This window comes from Miscanthus floridulus, chromosome 13 (assembly GCF_019320115.1).
Source record: "Miscanthus floridulus cultivar M001 chromosome 13, ASM1932011v1, whole genome shotgun sequence".
NCBI classification, from domain to species: domain Eukaryota; kingdom Viridiplantae; phylum Streptophyta; class Magnoliopsida; order Poales; family Poaceae; genus Miscanthus; species Miscanthus floridulus.
In genome coordinates, this window is record NC_089592.1 from 88,049,742 (window position 1) to 88,077,482 (window position 27,741).

Consider the following 27,741-nt stretch of genomic DNA (forward strand, 5'->3'; position numbering starts at 1 on the left):
AGTTTCTATCCATTTGATGCTAAAAAACAAAAAAAAAGTTGGGGATGAGTGGTGGGTGGAAAACGGAGAGGGGATGAGGCACCACGCTCTCGATGGCTGCCACGTGGCTCTGCCTACCTGCTGAATCGGATCGAGTGGACTGCTTTTTTTTTTCCGCCTCTAGTATCTCTGTTCATGACCGCACCAACGCCACACACTCACACCCACGCACACCTCAAGTACACAGATCCTACAACTACACCTCAAGTACACAAACATATTTTACAACTACATCTAGATTTCAAAATCGCGTCCTTGAAGAGATCATCGAAACCAATCAAGGCTCCATAGATGACGAGCGTGTCGTAATCTTTTTTTAAGATCCACGCGAGAGAGAGGCCTGTTAAAATGGAGAAAAACCCCAATGAAAAATCATGGGTCGAGCAGAGCTCGAACCCACGACCGGCCGTTGTACCACCAGCAGCTTTGCCACTCGAGCTACGGCTCGTTCCCGATCGAGAGGACTGCTGGTGTGGCTGACAGATGTTTTTTTCCTCCTTTTACGAGAAATAGTTTTTCCCATCATCATATACATATCAAACTCTGTGTTCGAGAGACCGAGACAAATTGTTTTAAAAAAATAATTATAAATTCAGAAGCTCCATAAGATCTACTTAGTAAACAAAGGATTGGGATTAGCAATTGATAAAAAAGAAAGGAATTCTGGAGGAATCTGGATGGTTTGGAGGAATACTGGATGAATTTGTGAGAGAAAAACACGGTTCCAGATGAAAAAAATAAGCGGATCAAACCGGGTTTAAGGGCACGTGAACGCACGTGCCCTTAAACCCGGTTTGATCCGCTTATTTTTTTCATCTGTAACAGTGTTTTTCTCTCACAAATTCATCTACCATTCCTCCAAACCATCCAGATTACTCCAGAATTCAGACAAGCAAACTGGGCTCGCGTGAGTAGAAAACAAAAGATATCTATTTTAGTTTTATCATCAGCTATGGGTTCGAATCTAAGAGAAATTTATGCTAAATGAATGAAATAAATAGAGAGCTTTATTTTTATCTTTCTCGAATATATTTTAATAAATTAGTTTTTTTAAATTCAAAAAATGGGTGGAGATAAATCGTCGGGGTACTCAGACGGATAGCATGGATCACACGCCTGTATTTGTGAGTTGAGGGGTTCATAAAACTGTGGATAACAGGAGCCAACAGGTCTTTGCAAAAATCAAGGAGAAGACACCACCTGAATCATGTTATGGGCAAAATGTTTGCGACCCTTATAGCGCAAGGGGCTTTTATATTTCTACCATTATAAAGATAGGCACTCATCCGAATATTACTTTTAGGATGACACTTACAACTTTATCAACTTTATCAGATGAGAGAAGTTTTAGTTTTAGATTTATCACTTTTGCGCATGTGGCATACCACGCTAGCTCGACACGCTGGCGCCTAGTCAGCATGAGCACGTGAAATGTCGTTGCTACCCCTGCCTTGCTCCTCTCTCTCCATCCCCGACAGCTAGGTCCCGCGGCATCTGTCACTGCCAGGTGGGCCCCACTAGTCAGCTTCGTCTTCCCGCTCCAGCACCTGGATGGGAGACAGCTAGACAGGCCACGCTCCTCCGTCCTCGCTCAGGAGCACCACCGGGCGCCGCTCGCCATGGCCAGAGCTCCATCGCCCAGCGCCTGGATGTGGCACGCACCACAGACTCGGCACGGCCTTCACGCCTAGCTCACCGAAGCAGCTACTCCCCATGCGAGCTCCGCAACGGGTGAGCCACCACCTCGGCCTCCCTCTCCGCGCGCTCGTGAGGCCGTGGCGGAGTTACTCGCATGCGTGCCCGCGAGGCCGCGGCGAAGCTGCTGCTCGCACGTGCGCCGACGAGGCCACGACGGAGCTCCTCGGGCTGTGCCGGCGAGGCCGCGGTAGAGCTACTGCTCGCGCGCCTCCTCCTTAGCTTCCTCACGCCATGCTGCTCCTAGCTCCGTCCGACCGCCCCCCACGCAGCCACGCCTCCTCCTCCGCTAACTGCTGCGTGCTGCTCCATCCTCCGTCCTCTTGCCCACGGGATCGAAGAGTAGCAACCATGGGGAACCGGCCACGAGCTGGAAGACGAAGCTGACTAGTGGGGCCCACCTGACAGTGACAAGTGCTGTGGGACCCGGCTGTCCGAGATGGAGAGAGAGGAGCAAGGCAGGGGTAGCAAGGATATTTCACGTGCCCATGCTAACTAGGCGTCAGCGTGTCGAGCTGGCGTGGCATGTCACATGCGCAAAAGTGATAAATCTAAAACTAAAACTTCTCTCGTCTGGTAAAGTTGTAAGTGTCATCCTAAGATTGATATTCGGATGAGTGCCAATCTTTATAATGGTAAAAATATAAAAGCCCCTAGCGCAAGAGACCATTATATGTTTCTTAAAAAAACAGATAGCGAAGATGAAAATCTCTCTTCTCTATCATGAAATTGACATAATCTCGTGCCAATTCAGTCAAACAAAATCAGCCTTAAACTGTTCTACAAATGAAGAAAACCCAGTTTTAAACTGTTTTGCAAATGAAAATCGATAGACTTCCTTGCCAACTCCATATGTTTTACCCATGGTTGATTTACACATGAGGAACCTGAGTATCACTTCAAAAGACAAGAAATTTGTTTGGCCGGTTCCATGATAGTTACATCCAACTTCAGTCTACCTTTAGTTTGTGTTGGACAGTTCATTGTCAACCCTCGTCCATCGAAAAGACAAGGAAATAATTTTCTGTTTCTATGCCAAGAAAATTCTTTGGTTCTACGCACTCGGCCGACTCGTCATGTTCTCCCGCGTTTCGACAATCGGCGTGCTATCTTCCATGCTCCGTTCTTCACCGATGGAGTCATAAATCAACAACCATTACTAAGAACATTTCTAATAGAGTCCAAGGAGTACTTTAAAAATAGGAGGATCTTTAGATAAGATCGGATTGCATGCAGAGATCAGATTTTACTAAAGAAAAGATCTTGCTTCGAGCTAAGACAGATCCAAAAATGCACAGAGCCTATTCTCAGTCATAGCTAAAAGGATGTCGTCCGTCACCAACTACAAGAGCCCCTGCGAACGAGCGCGTGAGAGAGAGAGAGAGAGAGAGAGAGAGAGAGAGAGAGAGAGAGGTTGGTGAGGGCTGGCAGTAGGCTATAAGAGGATGCCGGTTGTGGTTGCCTTGCCTCTCTTTTAACCATGTCTAACTATTAGTTTGGCCTGTCCCTAGGGTGGATGGCGACTTGAGCCTGTAACTGGGGACACCATTGGCCAGTCTCTATCGGCTTCTCATCGGCGCCGGCGAGGACTCGCAAGTTCATATGAGTGGGATTCCTTGTCTGCTGGAATAGGCTGCCCCCTCGTCGCCGCCACCCCAACATGACATGGCTAGAACAGCGAGTTGCGATCCCCTACTGTCGGTGTCAATGTTGTTGCTACTCTAATTGGGGGCAAAGAGGGATGTTTGAGCTAGGCAATGCAAATTTAGCTATGATTTTAATATCCTATTTCTCCCTCTAACCTCCTTTGGGATGTGTTTCTTATATATGGATAATAAATAGTTATATACAAAATAATACCCCATAAAATTTGTTTGGGCTGTTCCATGATAGTCTACATCCAACTTCTAGTCTATGTTCAATTTGTTTGGGTGGTTCATCGTTATACCCTTGTCCATCACAAAGACAAGAACTTTTTTTGGTTCTACAAGCTTGGCCGGCTTGTCATGTTCTCCTGCCTTTTGGCGATTGGCGCGCTACCTACCATGCCCCGTTCTTAACTGACTCCGTCGCAAATTGGCACCCACTACTAAGAACAACTCTACAACATAATATGGTCTGAGACATGCTCTAAAAATAAGAGGATCTCTAGATAAGCTTGCATTGCATGTGGAGATGAGGTTTTACTAAAGTAGAGATATTGCTTTCAGCAGGTCCAAAAACGTACAACGTATATTCTCAGCCATGGCTAAAATGATATCGTCCGTCTCCAACAATAATTGCCACACGCGCGCGTGCACACACACACACACACACACACACACACACACACACACACACACACACACACACACACACACACACAGAGAGAGAGAGAGAGAGAGAGAGACGAGAGAGAGAGAGAGCGAGGAGAGAGAGAGAGAGAGAGAGAGAGGACGCTAACTGTGGTGGTCTCATTGCCTCTCTATTAACCACGACTAGCTATTAGTTTGGTCCATCCTTGGGTGGACGGCGACCTGAGCTATAAATGGGACAATGTTGGCTAGTCTTGGTGATCCGCTTGGTACCATTGAGGCCTCGCCTGTTCATGGAAGTGGGACTCCTTCCTGATAGAATAGGTTGCCCTCTCGTCACCACCCCCGCGCAACACGGTCTAAACGGAGAGTTCTAATCCCCTCATGGTCTCAGTGTCATTATTGCTGTTGCTCCGATTTGGTGGCAAAGAATGATGTGTTGTGGCTAGACAGTGCAGATTCAACCATGACTTTAGGGGGTGTTTGGATGTCTTGCTGCAACTTGCCTAAAAAGAAGTTAGAACATTGCATGTTGTTTGGATGCTATGCTAGTTATCTCGATTCTTGTACAAGTAAGTTTTCCTCACTTTTTTAGGCAAGACAATTGGCTCTCTGGGCTAACAAGATGAGGTGAGGTGATAAATATGTCCAGAAAACCAAACATGCCCTTAATATCTACTTCTACCCCCTCTCTATTTTACCCTTGTTGGGATGTGCTTCTTATATAAGGATAATATGTAGCTACATACACCACAAAACCTCCAAAAAAATTGGCTGGACATGAAGGACATTATTATGTTTGTCAGTAGCATGGATCAAGATCTTTTTTCTTAGTTTTTTTCTAGGAATTTTCAGGGTGCCTATGATGAAATGAGTAGGGTTTGTTGAGGAAAATGCTATATATTTTATTGTTATGCTTATAGTTCCCAATGAACTTAGGAAAAGCTATGGAGATGCTAGAGTCCATTAGCCGATTATCGCTTGCGTGTAGGTGGAACAAATTAATCTAGACCCATGCAATTGTATGGCATAATTTGAGATCTAGAGTGTACCACTTCAAACAAATTGATAGACTCAGTTCTTTTTATATACTTCTAGAAGTTGGAAGAAATTATAGTTTTTCTTGTTATGCCTATAGTTTTTTTGTAAAGGATTCTTATGCCTGTTGTTATCAATCAACTTGGGAGAAACAACACAGATGTTATATAGCTCATTAACCAATTACTGCTAGCATGCAAGTGGAGCAAATGAATTTAGACCCATTCAATCATGTGTCAAGTTCTGGACTGTATGACTTCAAAGAAATCGATATTACCTAGTACTAGTTTTTTTATACTTATGATTATTTGTGTTGCAATTCTACTTAAGCAAATACATTGGTGTGTGCCTATTTAATTTCTTCTCGGCTTTTGGGACCATAGCATACTTGATAATACCATCATGTTTGAAGTAAGGAAACAAAGAAGCACTGAATTTGAAATCCTATAGCTAAACCATTTTGTATGAAAAATGATATCCCAATTTACCTAATCCTTTCGTTTAATTGGTAGAGCCATAAAAATAGTACATGGATGTCACCATCCCTAAAATTCTGCCATGGTTTACATTTACTTTCATTTCATTGTTATTCACTATGTTTGAGCGTATGGGCATCTTGTTAGCTTTTTCCTAAATTATTTGATCGTACCTTTTCTTACTCATTTTGTGGACATCTAATTTGTTATTTATTGTTTGCAGGATCTATGCCATCTATTTCTATAATGAGTAGCACTTAGTATTAGATGTCACAACATCATAATGTGTACATCGACATGCCAATCAATCAGTAATTGGTAATTTGTCTGATTGTCATAAGTTGGAAAATTTGGTTTGCCCTCTATATTGTTGCCAGCTCATCAACTAGTGTTTGCTAGCACACATAATTTCTTCATAGCAGTCTATACCTCACAACACTGATACTGCTTTTAAGACACAAATGGTTGTTGCGGTTCTGGATCACAACTTGGGTAGTGATTACCCCTCAAAGAGCATAACTGAGGGGGTGAGACCCCTTAACTGCAAACACGTGTTTGTTCAAACTGATAGTGGTTCTGTCCTAGGCATTGAACTAGAGCCAGGAGAAAATGCACACACGGTAAAAAAGAAGCTACAGTTAGCCCTTAATGTACCCACAGGAGAGCTCACTGACATTTGGTGATTAGGTTTTGAACAATGATCTCAGCTATGTTCGAAATGGCTCACCATTGCTTCTCACCAGAAATCACATGCATAGAAGCTGCTCCACACCTTGCCTCCCTCCTAAAGGAAAAGAATGTCAGCAACATGATCGGAGTAAAGTTATTGAAATCCTAGGCTGTTCAAGCCCTTCTGCTGCAATGAAGGAGTTGGTTAAGGATATCATCAAGCGAATTACAAATGGTGTTGACCCAGTAGCTGTTACTGGGGGAATGGGAGGTGCCTACTATTTTTGGGATATATGCGGGCAGCGTGTTGCAATTATTAAACCAATCGATGAGGAACCTTTTGCTCCAAATAATCCTAAAGGTTTTGTGGGGAAGACTCTTGGGCAGCCAGGCCTCAAAAGATCTATACGGGTTGGTGAGACAGGATTTCGGGAGGTCGCTGCATACCTCCTTGATCACAATAATTTTGCAGGAGTCCCTCTTACTATGTTAGTGAAAGTTACCCATAGTGTGTTTCATGTGAATGAATATAATTGTAAAAACATGACCAATAGGGATAGATCACAGGCTCATAGCAAGATTGCCTCGTTGCAACAATTCATTCCACATGACTATGATGCTAGTGACCATGGAACATCGAGCTTACCTATCTCTTCCATTCACAGGATTGGCATACTCGACATTAGAATCTTTAACACTGATAGGCATGGTGGCAATCTTCTAGTCAGGAACCTTGACAATGGACCGTTTTGAAGCTCAAACAAAATTTATTCCCATTGATCATGGTCTATGTCTTCTAGAAAGTCTGGAAGATCCTTACTTTGAGTGGATTCATTGGCCACAAGTGTAAGGAAAATGGACCCTAGGCCCATTTACTTTGGATTTTAGTGTTTGATGACCAACACAACCAAATTAGACTAATGGATTTGTAAGTGATTGTTTTGTAGTCCAATAGGGTGCAAGACGTGACTTGGACGAAGACGACGTGATGATCAACACCATAAGCAAGACCCTAGGAGCACAAGAGATGCCCCAAGATATCAAGCAAAGTCCAAGCACGAAGATAGGAACCAAGCCGTACGTAAGGTCATGAACAAACAAGCTCACAGAGGTGACCGGACGTTGGAGGAAAGTGATCGGACGCTCCGATCAAGAGACTCGACAACAGGCGTGACCGAACGCTGGCGGTAGATCGACCGGACGTAGGACAGCAGAGTCTGGTTGAGTACAGAGAGGTTCCAGAGCGGCGAAAATGCGACCGGATGCGTCCGGTGGCATGTGACCGGACGTTGGTAGCGTCCGATCAGTGGATCGTGGCTCCAACGGTCGGGACGACCGGACGCGTCGGGTCAGGACGTGATCAGTGTCCGGTTAGTAGCAGAAAAGCGGGATTTTATCCCTAACGGCTACTTTCTCAGTGGGGCTTATAAATAGACCCCCCAACCAGCCATTTGAGTAGTGTGGAGCTGAGGAAACATATCAAGGGTGTTGATACACCATTTTAGTGATCTCCACTTGCATAGTGCTTAGTGTTTCATTAGGTTATTAGCGTAGATGCTTTGTGAAGTGCTTAGGTTGATTAGACCACCGCTTATGCACTTGCTCTAGGCTTAGAACTAGTGTTTAGTGAGGTTTGCATACCTCTTATCACTCGGTGCTTGCGTGCACCATTGTTGTACATCAGAGGGGTTTGTAGTCTTGCGAGATCACACCACCACGCTTGTGGTGTGGCCGCCACCGTGTACCGGAGGGAACAAGGCCCGCGGCGTTTCGGCCGGAAGCTTGATAGTGAAGACGGCAAGGAGCATCTAGGAGAGGCTTGCCGGAAGGCACATCGGAGACCCACTTGCGCTTGGGGAAGGCCCGAGGCTATTCATGGAGTTACCCGACTAGGAGCTTGGCCCTTACGAGGGGCTCCAACGAGGACTAGGGGGAAGCTTGCGTGCTTCTCGATACCTCGGTAAAAATACCAGAGTCATCAATGGGAGTTTGCATATCTCTACCTTGCTCTTTAGCTTCCACATTTACATTGATTGTATTACTCCTTTTGCAGTAGAGATAGCAACACATTAGCAAAACCGTAGTTGCATATTTAGATAGTTTATCTTTTGCATAGGTTTTGCTAAGGTTAGAAAAAGAGGCCATAGTTTGAAGTAGATTTTTAAGTTGCCTAATTCACCCCCCTCTTAGGCGTCACGGTCCCCTTCAATTGGTATCAGAGCCGGTTGGCTTAATTTGGACCTTTGGCTTAACCGCTGTTGAGCCGACGCTATTTAGAGTGGTTGGGATGAATACCTCTAAGCCTCCGCACTTTGACGACACTAACTTTCCCTATTATAAAGCTAGAATGGCTTGCTACCTTGAGGCGGTTGATTTGGGTGTTTGGAGAGTCACTCGTGGCGGGATGAAACATATTAAGAATCCCAAAAAACCCACAAAGAGTGATGAAAAAGAAATGCACTTCAATGCTAGAGCAAAAAATTGCTTGTTTGAATCATTTAGTATGGATGTGTTCAACCAAATGTTCACTTTAAATACGGCACATGAAATTTAGTTAAAACTTCAAGAGCTCCATGACGGCACATCTAATGTCCGTGAGTAAAAACATTGTCTAGCTAAACAAAATTATGATTCCTTTACAACGAATGATGATGAGCTTGTTCGTGATATGTATTCTTGTTTGAATCTAATTATCAATGAGCTTCATTCAATAGGATTAACAAAGCTAGATGATGCACTCCATTCAATAGGATTAACAAAGCTAGATGATGCAGACATCGTAAGGAAGATTATCTCCATGCTACCATAAAAGAAATATGCAAGCATCATCACCATCCATCACAACATAGAGAACTTGAGCACCATGACCCCGGGTATAGTCATTGGCAAGATAGTGGCATTTGAAATGTCACGTAAGATGGGTCAAGACGAAGCCTCTTCATTGAGCAAAGGCAAAGCTCTCGCATGTAGCAAGAAAAAGAAAATGAAGAGCAAGCAAGTTGAGAGAAGCTCAAGCTCAAGCTCCTCAAGTGAAGATGAAGAAAAAGATGATGATGATGAAGAAGATTCAAGTGAAGATGATCAATCTTCCTCCTCCACCTCTGACCTTGATGAAGAATCAATCAAACTAATCAACAAGGTGGAGAAGATGATCCAAAGGCTCAATGTCAAGGGTGTGCCCATCCAAATCCAAGATATCATCTTCACTAATCAAAGAAATGAGCAACGAAAGAGAGGATGCTATGGTTGCGGTGAGTTGGGGCACTTTGTGGAAGTTTGTCCAAACAAGCCCACACCGAAGACAAAGAAGAAGTCATGCAAGAACCAAGCCCTCACATCAATAAGGTCATGGGATGATTCTTCAAGTGAAGAAGAACACCATCACAAGAGGCGAGGCCGCAAGCACTCATCATCAAGCTCTTCTCGTGTGTGCCTTATGGCATGAGGTAACAAAAGCTCATCCTCTAGTGAGAGTGATAGTGATGATGAAATGCCTTCTTATGATAAAATTTTGAAACAAAATCTTAATTATGCTAAAGTTTGCACTAGTCAATAAAACAAGCTCAAAAAATTAAAAGAAAAGCTAAATAGTTCACAAGAAGCATACAAAACTTTGCTTGAATAATATGAGAACTTTGCTAATCTCAATGGTGAACTATCTACTAAAATTGAGCAACTTAAGGCTAGTGCAACAACAAATGCATGCACGATCAATGATGAGCAACTTGTAAAGAAAAATGAAAAATTAAAAGGAAAGTTAGCTAGCTCACAAGATGCTTATAAAAGTTTGCTTGCTAAAATGGAAACTATGTGCAAACATTGTGATGAGCTAACTAATAAAGTTGCTAATCTTGAAACGTTAGTACAACCCCCACCAAGGCATCTAAAAAGAAAAGTTCTATCTTTAACATGTCTAAAAAGGATGCCTCCACTTCTTGTAATGATTTATGTTTAGACTCATCTTTGTGCAACCAAATTTGTGTTGAGAAAGTTGTTATAGATACATGCACACAAGAGGTTGCAAAGGAGAATGAGCAACTCAAGCAAGAAGTAGCTCGCCTCACCAAGGACTTGACTCAAGTGAAAGGCAAGGCGAAGCAAGCCCAACTTCATCAAGATAACACCGTCAAGGGAGTGAAGAAGCTTGATGGAGGACAAATCGTGGTTTGCTACGTATGCCACAAGGAAGGTCACAAGTCCTATGAGTGCAAGGTGAAGAATGGGAGAGGAGCAAAGAAGAAAGAGAAGAAGCAAACAAGCAAGCTCTCCAACACCTACACCAACAAGGTGGACAAGAAGGCTTCCACACCTTATCTCTTAAAGAAAAAGAAAAATGACAAGGTGGTGGCCATCAAGGTGAACAAACAATCCAACAATGGGGTCAAACGCTTTTGGGTGCCAAAGGAAATCATTTCCAACATGAAGAGCACGAAGAAGGTTTGGATCCCGAAAGGGAAGTGAGAAGTCTAATGGACTACGGGGAATTTGGAGACTTAGCAAAGTATGGGTGCATTTCATGGGGTGCATCATGATGAACAAGATCATTGCCAAGTGGGTTAGTGAATACTATGAACCCAAATTCCCCTTCCCATGTTAGGTAACTAGATTCAATTTCCTTCAAGTAGTATCAATTTGCATTTCCTATAAGTGGTATTTCTTACAAAATTGGTATCTTTAAGCATTTAGTTACTTTTCATGCCTATGTTTGCATTTGCATGCTTATATCTTTTGTCATGAATACACTAGGTATATCTTATGGTAGGCTTGCTCGGTTTCATTCTTAACTCTTGGAGCAAACCTACATGGTTTAAAATTGTTTAGAAGCACGACACATAGCTTGTTTTTTGATTGTTCATCTAATATGTGCCAAAGTCCAAATTGTAGATAATTTCTCCCGAATACTATCTTCGAAAATGAGTCTCACATTCATGAGATGTCATCTTTCAAGTGGTATTATTGATTCTAAAATCAATGTGCATGACTTCTACAAGTATCCCGCACTTGTGTGCACAAATTTAGGGGGAGGTTACTCTACAAGTTGGATACTTTGAGACTAACACATTTTCAAGCATTATCATGTGTGTAGTAGTCTCATTGCAAGGAAAATGGAGTCCCCGGAGTTAAGCATCATACTTCAAATATCCACCACCTATTGCAAGTGGTAGAAATCAAATTGGTTTCCACATGTGATATTTCTAAACCGATATCATCATGCTGATTTCATTTTGATATTTATATGCTTTCTCCATGCATTATATAGATTAAATTCCCTTGAGCAATAATTTGCCAATTATGCATATGCTTTGACTTCTACCATATGTATGCATATATTTAGGGGGAGCTTAATCTACATAATGTGAGAGTCAAATTTTGTGACCTATTCCACACTCCACATAAAGGATCACAAAGTTTGACCCTCCCTTGTGCTACTAATGTTTTCCTTTTCGGTGTTTGATTCCAAAGGGAGAGAATTTAGAGGACCAAAAGCAAGCATTAATAATTTACAAGTGGTAATAGTCCGAGAAAGGGAGGATAGTAGATTATGGATTGCCTATGTAATGGGGAGAATTTGTAGGAAACAAGGCTTAAATCCATAATGCCACATGTGGACATTTGCAAGGGCAAGATAAGTTTTTATGTAGTATCTTTAAGTCCTACAAGTAGTATCTTTTCGCATCTAATAATCTTGTCCCTTGCATTGCATCCTAGCAAGTAGGTAGTTTTCAAATTTCAAATTTTTTTATTATTTGCTTGCTTTGGTCGTGTTGTCATCAATCACCAAAAAGGGGGAGATTGTAAGGAAAATGGACCCTAGGCCCATTTACTTTGGATTTTGGTGTTTGATGACCAACACAACCAAATTGGACTAATGAATTTGCAAGTGATTGTTTTGTAGTCCAATAGGGTGCAAGACGTGACTTGGACCAAGGCGACGTGATGATCCAATGATCAACACCATAAGCAAGACCCTAGGAGCACAAGAGAATACCCAAGATATTAAGCAAAGTCCAAGCATGAAGATAGGAACCAAGCCGTATGCAAGATCGTGAAGAAACGAGCTCACAGAGGTGACCGGATGCTGGACCGGACGTTGGAGGAAAGTGACCGGATGCTCCGATCAAGAGGCTCAGCAATAGGCGTGACCGGATGCTAGACCGGACGCTGGCGGCAGATCGATCGGACTTAGGACAACAGAGTTCGGTTGAGTACAGAGAGGTTCCAGAGCAGCAAAAATATGACTGGACGCGTCCGGTGGCATGTGACCGGACGCTGGTAGCGTCCGATCAGTGGATCGCGGCTCCAACAGTTGGGACGACCGGACGCGTTCAGTCAAGACGTGATCAGCGTCCGGTCATTAGTAGAAAAGCGGGATTTCATCCCCAACGGCTACTTTCTTAGTGGGGCTTATAAATAGACCCTCAACCGGCCATTTGAGTAGTGTGGAGCTGAGGAAACATATCAAGGGTGTTGATATACCATTTAGTGATCTCCACTTGCATAGTTCTTAGTGTTTCATTAGGTAATTAGCGTAAGTGCTTTGCGAAGTGCTTAGGTTGATTAGACCACCGCTTATGCGCTTGCTCTAGGCTTAGAACTAGTGTTTAGTGAGGTTTGCATACCTCTTACCTCTCGGTGCTTGCGTGCACCATTGTTGTACATCAGAGGGGCTTGTAGTCTTGTGAGATCACACCAACCGCGTTTGTGGTGTGGCCGCCACCGTGTATCGGAGGGAACAAGGCCCATGACGTTTTGGCCGGAAGCTTGATATTGAAGACGGCGGGGAGCATCTGGGAGAGGCTTGCCAAAAGGCATGTCGGAGACCCACTTGCGCGTGGGGAAGGCCCGAGGCTATCCACGGAGTTACCTGACTGGGAGCTTGGCGCTTATGAGGGATTCCTTGCGAGGGGCTCCAACGAGGACTAGGGGGAAGCTTGCGTGCTTCTTGATACCTCGGTAAAAATACCAGAGTCATCGATGAGAGTTTGCGTTTCTCTACCTTGCTCTTTAGCTTCCGCATTTACATTGATTGTATTACTCCTTTTACGGTAGAGATAGCAACACATTAGCAAAACCGTAGTTGCACATTTAGATAGTTTATCTTTATCATAGGTTTTGCTAAGGTTAGAAAAAGAGGCCATAGTTTGAAGTAGATTTTTAAGTTGCCTAATTCACCCCCCTCTCAGGCGTCACGGTCCCGTTGAACATGCATCTATTCCTTTCTTTGAAGAAGAACTAGAGTATATCAAAGATTTGGACCCTATAAGGGACATTGAAATGCTTTGCATGGAGCTGCCCATGATTCATGAGGCAAGTCTTAGGGTGTTGGTCCTCTCAACAATATTTCTCAAGGAAGCTGCAGCTTCTGGCCACTACTTGTCAGACATAGGGGACATGATGAGCAGACAGTTTACCGAAAAAGAAGAGGAGCCAAGTGTGGTTGATGTTATGTGTATGGAAGCAAGGAATTGGGTTAAGGAGATAGAATTGCTTTTACAAGAAACAGTCTTTGAAGAAGAAGATGATGATGATAGTGATGCAAACTTCACCTAGTTTGATCTTGACTTAGCTGATGATTCAACTACATGTGAAACATCATTTTTTAACAAATATAGGTCTATTGGGGGAACTTTTAGGAACCCACTTTCAAGATTACCTAAGGGAAATGAGGACAATGAGGAGGAAGCCAAAAACGAGGCAAGTCAAGATTGTTAAATAATCTACTGCTACCTTGTGTGAACACAGCAAGGGGAAGGCAGCGCCGAAAAGGCCCCCCTGCTGTGATACTGTAGCCGCTGTAGGTGCAGGCGCCGAACTGCTCACCTATAGCACTATAGGCACATGCAGTGGCCAGCGTAGAGTCAGCCATGTATGTTATCTAGTTACTGTTACAGCATGTGCGCTGTACTAGGACTAGATGGATAGAGTTATATAAATAGACTACCACAACAACTCAGTAAAGAGAGTTTAGATTTGCTATCTCTCAGACATGGCTTCGGCCAACGTTGTTGTCTTGTACTGTGTGTGCATGCTCTATTCTCCCTTCTTCTTCTAGCTCTAGCCATAGTGTGTGGGGATGGACAACGTTTGTTCGTGGTCGGCACAGCTAGCGGGTGCTCGGCAAGACTAGTGAGTGGTTCACTCACCTAAGCCGGTGATCTTGTGGGCCAACAAGTGGTATCAAAGCCGTAAAAGCGCCATCGCCAGACTAACCACTGGCGATGATGGGCGGTTCGGAGATGGGCGATAGCAGTGGCACTACTGTGGCTGCCTAGCCATGACCAGAGGTCGTTGTTCACATGGTGCAGGAGGTCAGCGGCACCAGTTGGCCGATGCTGACTCGCACCAACTATGGATAATGGTCGGTGACCATGAAGGTCAAGCTCAGAGCCCGACGGCTCTGGAATGCTGTTGACAAGGGCACCGACAATGAAGAAGATGACATGTCAGCGCTGGAGGCTATCCTCGCTGCTGTACTGATGGAGTACAGGGAGCCATTGGGGGCGAAGAGCTCGGCTAAGGAGGCATGGGAGGCTATTGCAGCGATGCGCGTCGGTTCCGACTGCGCAAAGAAGGCAACAACCTAGCTTCTAAAGCAGGAGTACGCCAACCTCAAGTTCAAGGATGGTGAAATGGTGGAGGACTTCTCCCTCTGCCTAAAGACACTCATCAGCAAGCTGAAGAGCCATGGCGTCACCATCGACGAAGAGGAGGCGGTTTCCAAGTACCTCCACTCTGTGCCAGCAAAGTATATCCAGATCGCTCTCTCCATAGAGACGATGTTGGACTTGTCCACCCTCACCATTAAGGATGTGACAGGCCATCTGTGGGCAGTGGACGAGCGCCTGGAGCAGGCGACAGCAATGAAGGATAGCAAAAAACTCCTGCTAACGGAAGAGGAGTGGGCTGCTCGGAGGAACTCTAGGAAGGCAGCCTCCTCTAGCCGCGGTGGCGATGGCAAGCGTCGCGGCAAGGCTTCTTTGAGGAAAAAGAAGCAGGTCGACCCCAACGCCTGTTGGCATTGTGGGAAGATGGGCCATTAGGCACAGAAGTGCCCAAACCATAAGCAGGAGAAGAAAGCTGAAGCTCATCTGGCGCAAGCTGATGACGAGGATGAGGCCACTATCCTGATGGTGACATTCTATGCACTGCACGGCATCGAGGCTGAGGAGAAGGAAGAGGCGACGATGGTGGAAGGACCTAGGAAGGCCTTGAAGATCGTCAACCTCGATGAACCACGCGCCCAAGTTCACCTCAGACGTCTGGGCGCCGACTAGGAGCAGCGGTGGTATCTGGACTCTGGTGCCAGCAACCACATGACGGGCTCCAAGGCATCCTTCTTTGAGCTCGACGATGATGTTATCGGTACGATGAAGTTTGGTGACGGCTCAAGGGTGGCTATCCAAGGGCGCGGCACCATTATCTTTAGGTGCCAGAATGGGGAGCACCGCGCGCTAACGGATGTATATTACATCCCGCAGCTGTGTTCCAGCATCATCAGCATTGGTCAGCTAGATGAGCACGGTAGTGAGGTTCTAATCAAGGATGGAGTCCTTAGGATCAGGGACCTAGAACATCGACTTCTTGCCAAGGTGAAGAGGTCCCTGAACCGGTTGTACCTGCTCGACCTGAAGGTAGAGCAGCCGGTGTGCTTGGCGGCAAGGCACTCCGAGGAACCGTGGATGTGGCATGCCCGGTTCGAACATCTCAGCTTCAACATGCTTGGTCAGCTAGAGAAGATGGTCCGAGGTCTACCCCACATCAAGCATGGAGGTGAGCTATGTCACAGCTGCCTGGCCGGGATGTAGAGGAGGCTACCTTTCCCAAAGGTGGCCAAGTATCGCACGAAGGACGCTCTCAAGCTCGTTCACGGCGACCTCTACGAGCCAATCACGCCTGCTACAAACGGTGGTCGGCGGTACTTCCTCCTACTCGTGGATGATTACAGTCGCTACATGTGGCTGCAACTCCTAACGAGCAAGGACGAAGCAGCGGCGATGATCAAGAAGTTCAAGACGCGCGTGGAGGCCGAGAGCGGCAAGAAGCTCCGCGTGCTGAGGACTGATCGTGGCAGCGAATTCACTTCGGTGGAGTTCGCTGCGTACTGCGTGGATCAGGGTGTGGGGCAACACCACACCACGCCGTACTCACCACAATAGAATGGCATGGTGGAGCGATGGAACTAGACGGTGGTCAGCATGGCCCAATCCATGATGAAGGCCAAAGGCATGCCGGCAAGGTTCTTAGGAGAGGCGGTGACCACGGCGGTGTTCATCCTCAACCACGCTCCGACCAAAGCCCTGACGGGCAAGACACCGTTCGAAGCTTGGTATGGGCGCAAGCCGAGCATGTCCTTCCTCCGGACATTTGGCTACATTGGCCACATCAGGAAGATGAAGCCGAACCTCACCAAGCTGGAGGATAGGAGCACACCCATGGTGTTCTTGGGCTACACGGAGGGTACCAAGGCGTACCAGCTCTATGACCCATGCAGAGACAAGGTGCTTGTCTTGCGTGATGTCGTGTTCGACGAGGAGGCGGCTTGGGACTAGAGTAGTCCGAGCATGGGGGAAGCTGGCGGCTTCACCAGCACCTTCATCGTCGAGCACTTGGTCATCCACGGTGGTGGAGACGCTGGGGAAGAGGTGCCGAGCACTTTGGGAGGAGCGCCAAGCACTCCAGCGCCAGAGCCAAGCACTCTTGGGGCAGTGCCGAGCACTTTGGGAGGGATGCCGAGCACTCCTGGAGGGATGCCGAGAATGCCAGGAGTGGTGCCGGGAGGTTCTGCAGTGGTGGCGACCACTCTAGGACGGGTGCCGAGCACTCCCGTGGCGGAGCCAAGACATCTTGCAGTGGTGCCAACCACTCAAAGACTGAGGCTGGGCACTCCTACAGTGTGGCTGAACACTGCAGGAGTTATGATGAGCTATCTAGAAGTAGTGCCGAGCACTACATCCGGGGTGCCGAGCACTACAGGTGTTCTGCCAAGCACTCAAGCAGAACAGGGAACTCCATCAATGCTGATTGAGTTCGCCTCACCTCCAAATGACATCACTGAGTTCGTGGATGTCTTCCACGAAGGTGAGGAGGTACGGTTCCACAGGCTGGACGACATCGTCGACAGCATAGGACCCTTAGGACTGGTTGGTTGGCTGCTCAATGACGTAGAGCTGCTGCTAGTCAGTGTAGAGAAATCACCCACATTCGCGCTGCCGAGCGGGACAAAAACTAGAGATAGGCGATGCTGGAGGAGATGAAGGCAATCGAGGAAAACGAGACTTGGTAGCTCATCGATCCACCTCTAGGATGCCGTCCGATCAGCCTGAAGTGGGTGTACAAGGTCAAGCAAGACGAGCTCGGCGCCATTGTCAAGCACAAGGCGCGCTTCATCGCCTGAGGCTTTGTTCAGCGTGAGGGCATAGACTTCGAGGAGGTCTTTGCGCCAGTAGCACGCATGTAGTCAGTCCATTTGCTACTAGCCTTGGCAGCAACAAAGGATTGGTGCGTCCATCACTTGGACGTTAAATTAGCCTTCCTCAACGGTGAACTGGCGAAAACGGTCTTCGTCAGGCAACCTCTAGATTTCGCCATCAAGGGAGAGGAGCATAGGGTGCTCCGACTGCGCAAGGCGCTCTACGGGCTACGGTAGGCCCTACGAGCATGGAATGCCAAGCTTGATGCCACGCTAGGCGAGCTTGGGTTTCAGAGGTGCGCAATCGAGCACGCACTCTACACGTGGCGACGGGGGAAGGAGGTGCTCATCATCGACGTGTATGTGGATGACTTGATCATCCTCGGCACACGCACGGAGGACATCAATGGCTTCAAAGCGCGAGATGGTAGCTCATTTTTGAATGAACAATCTCGGTACACTCTCCTACTACCTTGGCCTCAAGGTGAGACAGAGGAAGGAGGAACTCATGCTTGGTCAGAGCGCATATGCCTCTAAGCTGTTGGAGAGGAGTGGCATGGCTGAGTGCAAGCCATGCATGACTCCTATGGAGGAGTGGCTGAAGCTGACAAAGGCCAGCACTACGGCGAAGGTGGATGCAATACTCTATCGGAGCATCATCGATGGTCTGCGCTATCTAGTCCACACGAGGCTGGACATTGCGTTCACCATGGGCTACGTCAGTCGCTTCATGGAGAATCCCAGAGAGGATCACTGGGCTATGGTGAAGCGGCTACTGCGCTACGTCAAGGGAACGGTGGATCATGGGATTATCTTCCCAAAGACCGGTGGGAGTAGGCTACAGCTCACTGTGTTCAGCGATGCAGACATGGCGGGGGACATCGACGGATGATGGAGCACCTCTGGCATGCTCTTCTTTCTCGTGTCAGCCTCAATTTCATGGCTGCCGCTGAAATAGAAGATGGTGGTGCTATCTACGTGCGAGACAGAGTACGTAGCGGTGGCCATAGCGGCATGCCAAGTTGTGTGGCTATGATGGCTGCTGGGCGAGCTGACCAGCGTGGAAGCTCACCCACCAGCACTGATGGTGGACAACCAGCCCACCATCGCCCTCGTGAAGAATCCGATTATGCACGACCGGAGTAAACACACTGACAGTAAACACACTGACATGAAGTTCCACTTCCTCAGGGACTGTGTCGATGGAGGGAAGATCATCATCGAGTTCGTCGAAATTGGTCGGCAACTTGCGGATGTCCTCACCAAGCCACTCGGACGTCTTTGACTCACGGAGCTAAAGGAGATGATCGGCATGGAGGGGGTACAAGGCTTAGCAGTAGGATTAGGGGAAGATTGTTAGATAATCTACTGCTATCTTGTGTGAACACAGAAAGGGGCGGCGCCAAAAAGACCCCCTACTATGATACTGTAGCCGCTGCAGGTGCAGGCGCCGAACTGCTCACCTGCAGCACTATAGGCACATGTAGTGGCTGACGCAGAGTCAGCCCTATATGTTATCTAGTTACTGTTACAGTATGTGTGCTGTACTAGGACTAGATGGATAGAGTTGTATAAATAGACTACCATGGCAACTCAGTAAAGAGAGTTCAAATTTGCCATCTCTCAGACAGGGTTTCAGCCAACGCTGTTGTCTTGTACTATATGTGCATGCTCTGTTCCCCCTTCTTCTTCTAGCTCTAGACATAGTGTGTGGGGACAGATAACACTTGTTCGTGGTTGGCACGGCTAGTGGGTGCTCGACAACACTAACAGATGCTCGGCAAGACTGGTGAGTGGTTCACTCACCTGGGCCGATAATTCTGTGGGCCAACAAAGATGATGCCAACCCATGCACCAGTCTAGTTCCTAAGTGTACTCCGTCTACCTCAAAATTATCAGTGTGTCCAATAGGGTTCCGCTTTAGTGGAAATAGAAGGTGCCGCAATGGTTTTCCAAAGAATAGGGTGAGTGCTAAAACTAACTATTATAATGGCTACCGTAGCGAGTATCAGTCTGCAGGTCGAAGCACTAATGAGATGTTGCCTCCCAGCTCAAGTTTTGTGAAGCTGTTAGATTTGACTGCCAATGAATGGAGTGCATTCCTTGAAAAGTTCCAGGAGTTGCTCCCGAGCATGTTCCATGACAGGAAGCAAACTATAGCCCGAAGCCCATGGCTGACGGAGAGGTTGGGCACCTCTCGCCATTTTTTAGAACAACGACAGAGGTATGTTTAGAAGGCAACATACATAGGCCAAACCTGGGTACACATCGATCAGATGTGTTTAATTTGTCGTGGTAACATCTACATGCAGCGGCGGATCCAGGAAATATTTTAGGGGGGACTGAACAACACTGCTGCTCGATCTTAAGTCTCAGCCCTCCCTACACTATAGAACTTTGCCTAAAAATTCATAGGGACTCTACAGTAATTTGCACTGATTCAGTTTGGGTAGGGGGGCTTGAGCCCCCCCCCCCCCCCCCGCCCCACCGCTGGATCCGCCCCTGTCTACATGTACTACGTACTGGTTGTTGCTACAACAATAAGGCCAGATAACATATTTATGTTTGCAAAAAAGCGCTGTGATGCCTATGCATAGATTTGACTTACGGTGGCACATTGTTATTTGTGTATGTATGTCTTATAGATGATATTGGCCATGATAAGTGTCGTTATGAGGGAGTCTGATGGCATTCTCAATTCTTGTTATTGCTATTGTAATATTGTGGACAGGTTATCATAAGAAAGCATTTAGATAATATTGCGTGTGCATACATATATCACATATTCACATAATACCACCCTTGGATTTTTTATATGTACATGTTTTCTTTTTCTCTGCAGCTTGCATTATATTTATTCTTTTTAGCATCGTTTCTCTGTCTTTTATTGAAAAAACTGGCTATTATTCTGTGTTCTATTTGAGTTTCTTTTTGTCCTTTTTGTTGATGAATTTACACTAGCTACTGTTTGTCATCGGTTTGACATCATACGTTCAGATGGCTATAGTGTTCAAGTAACGACAATGGCGAAGCAAACCATGCAACTTTGTCAATAAGGTAACTGGGTAAGAATGCAATGTAGCTCCTACTATTGCATATTAGTGGAAACGGTAGTGCTAGCGTTCGGACGTCCAGATGCCCGCGTCTGGACGCCCACACGCTGCACTCTGTTTCGCGCCCCACGTGGGGCCCATGTCACCCGAGCGACAAGAGGGGAAGGGCGCGTGATGCCTACGATTCAGAAGGACCCGGCCGTGGCGTCATATGGATACCCTGCCAGCACCGGGAGCGACGATGCAACATAAGGTGGGGGGGTGGAGAGATGCAACACCCGATCTATTTTTGAAACATCCAAATACAACAGTTGCAACATACGTCTAAAGGAAGTTGAAACATTTGAAACATGCTTCTAAAACACTTGAAAAAATACCTGAAAACACTTGAAAACCATCGCAACTATAACAACATCCAAATAAAACACATGCAACATATGCGTGATACATACGAAACATCGAGATAAATACACTTGCAACATGCGTCTGGAAAACACAGATGAAACATACCTTTGAAACATCTGAAGCACTCAAAACATACGCTTGCAACATGCCTTTGAAACAATTACAACATCCCCCGATCTACTTTTGCAACATACATCTAAAACGTCTGAAACACTTGAAACATACATATGCAACATAGGGGAGGGGAAGGTTGGGCCAGTCGATTCCGGTTGTCGGGGTGAGAGAGGGCATCGCCGGGGGTGGGGAGGGCGTCACGCCGGGGTGGGAGGAGAGTCGTCCACTCCCTTGCAACACCACCACACCACCTCCATGGATCTCGCCGGGGTGAGGAGAGGGCCACCTGATCCATGGGCGTTAGGCGCTCCTAGTGGGTGAGGACACCGGGGTGGGGGGAGGGGTGCCACCGGGGTGGGGGAGCGCGCCACCGCCAACTAGGGAAGCAGCCATGGCTGCGTCATAATGTGGGGCAGGGGCACGAGCGTAGAAGGGATAAGAATAGGGAGGGGTGTGAGCGTGTATGGGAATGAGCTATGGGAGGCGTTCGTCCGTCCTGAGGTCTTAATCGTATCATTGTCATAGTGGAAAACTAGACCCAATTAGAAGAATCTTAGGAGAAACAAGGACCGAATGACATGTTTATAATCCTTTAATTTGAAGAACGAACATAAAGGATGCATGTCCGAATGAAATTGGTTTGAAATAAAGAAATTTGTACAAGTTGTCAAGAAAGAACATGTTGAACTGAAGAGCTTAAATTTGCATTTGGTAAACAACAATCTCTTTTTTTATATGGCAAACACTACATGAAAACAGTTGTAGCAACGGGGCTTTTTTTAGGGGCGGCTGGTATTGGAGCAGCCCCTACAGTGGCGTGCTCGGGATCCAGCACAGCAGCCACCCCTACAAATGGCACAGTAGGGGCGGCTGGTAATGCGAGCCGCCCATACAAATGCGTCGATTTATAGGGGTGGCTGGTATGTAGAGGCGGCTATTACCAGCCGCCTCAAATTCGCTTACTTGGACAGGAGCGGGCCACATCGCCTGAAATCCCACTCCACAAAAATATCAGCCCGCTCCCTTCCTCATCACAAAAAAAAAACAAAACTCGCCCCACCCTATCTCTCTCGGTCTCCCGAGGCGACGCCCCCCCTAGGGCGGCGCACCCGCCGCCCCTCCCCCTCCGTTCCCCTCGCCGGTGAGTCTGCACCGACGGCCTCCTCCCCCTCCATTCCCCTTGCGGGTGAGTCTCGATAGTCTCTTCTCTTCCCCTCCCTCTCTCTCCCCATCTCTCCCAACGTGGTAGGGCGGCGGTGCGGACAGGCCTCCGCGGTGGCCTGCCCACGGTGCGGCGGCGGCCGTCCTTCTCCTCCTCCACGCCCCCCTTGCGCCAGGCACGGGTGCCACCCGCCGTTGTCTCATTCCACCGATTCGCGTGTGTTCTAGTGCTTCACGAACCCCTAGCTGCCTCTGCTCGACGAAACCAGCTACATCACGAGCTACGGACCACACAGCACGGCTGACCCCCGCTGCAGGTGGCCTCTTCCTCGCCGGTAGCGCCCGCGGCTCAGCTCAGCTGCAGGATGTGGCAGTGCCTCATCCCCTTCTGCTCCTCCATCTCATGCTCCTCCCCTAGATCATCTATCTTTCCATTTTCCCCTTTGTGCAGGTAATTGGGCGCTGTTGGCAAGGGTGGCTGCTTGCTACAATATCTTTACAGAAATCAAGGGCACTCAAGTTACATGGCGACGGTAATGTTCAGACCATGGCTATGTGCAGCACCTCTATAATTTTTTGCCTCAAATTTTCTGTCGTCTTACCATATCTGAACTTTGTAGTTGATATTCCTCACATCCCTTGTGCAGGGCATCGATTGGCAAGCGGAGTTGCACCTATGAATCAAGTAGTCCCATGAATGCACCCCTTTTGAACCCAGGTCTCCTCTGTGATGCCCTCTAGGTACTTCCCCTCTCCGTTTTCCTTTCCTGTATTTTGAATGCTACCAAAAAAAACTAGGACCGGTGAGTGGTGGACTTTTCTATTGTTATGGCAAAATTTGTGCAAGAAAAGGTTACTAATCGCACGGATTGATGGCTCCCATTCTAAAGTTTGATCCATTAGCTTTTGAAACTAATTTGTTTAGCCAAATTTGGGGGCCACATGACTGTTTATATGGCCATGCATTTTTCCCAGGAACATTCAGAGTTAAAGTGCCTCGCTACACAGTGTTTCAGAGAGGCTAATTATTCCGGTCCTTTGGCTTTAGCTTCTCATATGCCATCTATAATTCTATACTCATATATGCAGTTATATATATGCAGCTATATTTATATCTACAATGTCATTATGGCCTAGTAGTGCTCTTTTGCAAGTGTTGTTTTGTTTTCATTAGTTGCTACGCTTTTGTGCATTTGTTGCTGAGCATAGGTCCATTGTCAATGATGTCTTTAGTTCACATAATTCCCTAGTTGTTATGTTACTGAGCACACCCCATTTCCAATGATGTATTTACTCAGCACATATTCATGGTTGGGTGGCTCCAATAGGTGCCTCTGTTTCAGTTTGCTACAGATCTATCTTCTTTTGTCCTGTTCGTTTGGGCTTGTTTGGCTGATAAGCCATGGCTAAAAGTACTGTTGGTTGATTTGGTGTGAGAGAAAAATACTGTCGTTGGCTGAAAAAGTATGGCTTATAAGCCAAACAAACCCAAATGAACAGGACATTTGTTTTTTCCTTATATGTTTCGGTCCTATTCTTCTGGTCCATTAAATAATACATTTGGGCTTAGGCTACGTTGCGCCTGGTGGTCAGTACAATTTCGAGGTTAGTATATAATGTGTCTTTTCTGCTACATCTTTCTTTGTTTTTGCTTAAATTTGATTGGTCCATTTTATTGCTATTGCTGTTTGTTATAAATGCAGGATAAAGTATTGGAATTGGAATTGCAATTTCCAAGCATAAAAAACAATTTATTATACTCCAGGTGAGGCGTTATCTCCTGTCTATCCAGTTTCCTTTCTCTGTGCTTTTTTATTTGCCCAAACATATGACCATGTATTGCGAGCCTATGCAGCCTTAGATTCATTCATAGTATTTGAAACGGACATTTTAGTCTTTATATTACTGCAACCAAATCATGTGAATTACTAGGTTGTTGTGTGTTACCAGAAAACTGCATCTGCAGCCTTCCAAGCTGTGTGATTGCGTACCTTCCCACCTTCACATGTTTAGTTGATGAAGTATTTGTTGATTTCTTGTTGCCTATTGACATGACATGTTTACACCGTATAAATGTGCTTGCCGTATTAAATTCATACAGCAACCACTGGATTTGTATAGGCGTCGATGTCGGGAGGAGCATGGCATGGGTCTTTGATTCAATAGATAGAGACCCGGTGACATACAAAGACTTCATATCGATTCTCAAGACGTATACATATCGACTATCCTCATTAGTTTATATGTTTGTATGGATACTTGTAACGTTCACTTTTGGATACTAACAAGTTGCATTTGCTAAAATAATCCGAACATGGCATTCATGTTCTATGTAAATTGGACTTGTAATGGTAGTTTATATAATACTCTTGTGCTTGTGGTCAGATTTGAAATATATATATGTGTGTGTTCTTGTCGAATTTGAATTGTAAATTTTAAATTTTTTACGAAAAAATATACTGTAGGGGCGGTTCTAGACTGAACCGCCCCTACAAACAGGTATTATAAGGACGGCTGGTACTACGGTCGCCCCTACAAATCAATTTTGTAGAGACGGCTGGTGTTACCGGTCGCCCCTACAAATTAATTTGTAAGGACGGTTTGAAAACCGTCCCCTATAAATACATGATTTGTACAGACGGTATGGTAGAGGCTACTGGCCGAGCCGCCTCTACGAAGCCTCACCAGCCACCGCTATAAACCATTCCTGTACTAGCGAAAAAAAGGGAATTACTGCTAGTTGCATGCAGTCCCACTAATTCAGTAACGAGAATACTACTTTTCATCTGCAAAGAGTTAATAGACTTATTACATCATAACTTAGCATCATATATACTCTACACAATTTCACACACAATTCAAGAGTTGTTACCACCGGATCTCCAAACAAAATGGAAAAAAGAAATTACAACACCAAGAAAAAGGTGTAAAAAACTTGGAGAGGCATGGACGGACGACGGGCCGGCTGCCGGGAGGCTATGCGGCGACGTTGGTGATGCCCCAGGAGCGCTCGGCGAGGCGGACGCAGTCGTGGAAGCGGAAGCAGTCGACGAGGTGGTCGATGGCCATACCGGCGGCCTGCATGAAGGAGTAGACGATGACGGGGCCGACGAGGCGGAACCCCCGGCGGACGAGGTCCTTGCTCACCGCCTCCGACTTGGGCGTCCGGAGCGGGATGTACTTGTGGTGCCGGTACTTGCCCACCACCGGCCGGTGGTTCACGTGGCCCCACATGTAGCCGCTGAAGGAGCCGAACTCCCTGGCCACCTTCTGGATGCACTTGGCGTTCTCCACGATGCACCGGACCCTGCACTCGGCGAGCCTCAGCTCCCTGTTGCCGCTGATCTCCGCGACGTCGTCCTCGTCCATCCTCGCCACCGCGCTGGGGTCGAAGTCGGCGAACGCCTCCCTGTACATGTCTCGCCGCTTGAGGATCTCCGTCCAGCTGTGGTCGATCAGCATCCCTGACAGCGACAGAAGCTCGAACAGCCGACTGCCAGGTGCGAATCATTCACCGCAGACATCGATCACCAGCATGAAGCTTAGTTTTTAAGGCCCCGTTTAGATGCGAAAATTTTTTGTTTTTGGCTAGTGTAGCACTTTCGTTTGTATTTGGTAAAGATTGTCCAATTATGAATTGTTTAGGTTTAAAAGATTCGTCTCGCCAATTACGGACAAACTGTGCAATTAGTTATTCTTTTTACCTACATTTAATGCTCCATGCATGTGCCGCAAGATTTGATATGACGGGGAATCTTGAAAAATTTTGGATTTTGGCCTAAGTTTGGAAGTTCACAAATTCAGGGAGAAATGAATGTGGTGGCAAAGTCAAATACTATACTTGTCGCTGTACACAGGGACGCCCCAGCACTCGTCGTGGAACTGAACGTACGCCTCGTCTGCACAACACAATGCGTTTATTAATTTGCAGTCAGTCATTCAGATTCAGTCAGTTTTCGCTTTTTCGGTTTTTGATTGAGTTGTTCGTTTTTTCTATCCCTAGTTAGTCTATTTTGCCCAACAAACTACACCGAACAGGAGACAAGTCCCTTTCCGATGAATTTGTCGACTGAATGCTGCTATTCTCCATCTCACCAGCACTCAAATTTGGTCAGTCAAATCGGAGCATCAAGTCAGCGATGTCGACTTCGCCACTTCTTAAAGGACAAGGTTGTCTGCCTGACTGTCCCCATTGTCTATCCAAACTTCTTTTGTTTTATAAAAAAATTCCTGACAAATCTTTATATAGTCATTGGTTGGTAAAAATTTACTTTTTTTTGCATCATTCAGTTAGCCGAGTGCATGCATGCATCTCCTTTTTTTTAGATAATATATATGCACATCTCCTGTACAAAGAAACCGATGTTCTCAAAGGTGAAAACGCGTGGTTAAAGCCCAGCTCTGTCAAATTGGATGAGATGATAGGTTTGGATTACAAACTGTTTTCGTCCAGTGGAAACATCATGCTAATATAATGCATGTGAATGAAACAAATACATGAATCAAGATCACTAATTCAGTTGAAAAGGATTGACAGAAACAGAGTTAGCTAGCATTTTAGTTCCTTACCACTGTTCTTGGTGATCCAGCTGCACCTATGCAAGCTCCCTGGTTCACTGCAGTCGAAGTCCTCCTCACCTCCTTCGACGTCATGGTCACTGACCTTGTCATCATCCTCTCGCCTCATCTCCCGAGACACCATCACCTCGCCCCAGGGGCTGAAGGTGCCGCCATAGAGCAGCGGCACCTTGGGCTCCCAGCTGGAGTTGGAGCTGCTGATGGAGGAGTCGTTGGAGTTCTGCGACAGCGAGAGGGACGACAATGTGAGGTTGGAGCTGCTCCTCTGGATACCCAGCGGGTAGATCCTCTGCATGTACTTGCTGGCCGCTTGGTTCATGGCCTGCTGCAGCTTCCTGTCGATGCTCTTCATGTGGTTGTTGCCAGGGCTCTTCTCGAAGGCATGGTGCTGCTGCCGGCTGTGTGCTGTGGTGATCATCGTGCTGTGCTGCTGCCACGCGCGAGGCAGGTGTTTTGGGAGGCAGACTATGAATGAATGAAGAGATCGAGCTTGGAATGAGGTTTGGTATGTGTGGTTGTGGGTCTATTATAAAGGGTTTCAGGTTAAGGTGCTGCGTCAGGCTTGTTTGGTAGCATATGGGCTTCAAGGTAGCTGCTTGAAAGCTTCCACTCGACCTTATTGAAAAATGTGTGATGACTTCACTAGTTTAGTGAGTGGAAATTGCTGGTGGTTTCAGCATACTACATGGTTCATGAGTTTCCTTGGCTCATCTCTTCCTGCTGCTCGTTGTCAGTAATTACCTTTTTGGTAACTGAAAGGGGATAATTGGGTATTTAATAATTATATATATACAAGAAAGCAAATAGTT

The 27,741-nt window shown here is 46.4% G+C and overlaps 1 protein-coding gene and 1 pseudogene across 1 annotated transcript; one reads left to right on the forward strand and one right to left on the reverse strand.

The window, feature by feature from the left end:
- The first annotated feature begins 6,003 nt into the window (after window positions 1-6,003).
- On the forward strand, window positions 6,004-20,362 carry LOC136500261 (phosphatidylinositol 4-kinase gamma 6-like; annotated as a pseudogene).
- Window positions 20,363-25,113: 4,751 nt separating this feature from the next.
- Window positions 25,114-27,426, reverse strand: LOC136500562 (uncharacterized). The gene is made up of 3 exons (XM_066495933.1): window positions 26,924-27,426; window positions 26,196-26,253; window positions 25,114-25,847 (listed from the first exon to the last, which is right to left on the reverse strand). The coding sequence occupies exons 1-3, from the start codon at window positions 27,348-27,350 to the stop codon at window positions 25,331-25,333; spliced, it is 1,002 nt and encodes a 333-aa protein (XP_066352030.1). The 5' UTR covers window positions 27,351-27,426; the 3' UTR covers window positions 25,114-25,330.
- Window positions 27,427-27,741: the final 315 nt, after the last annotated feature.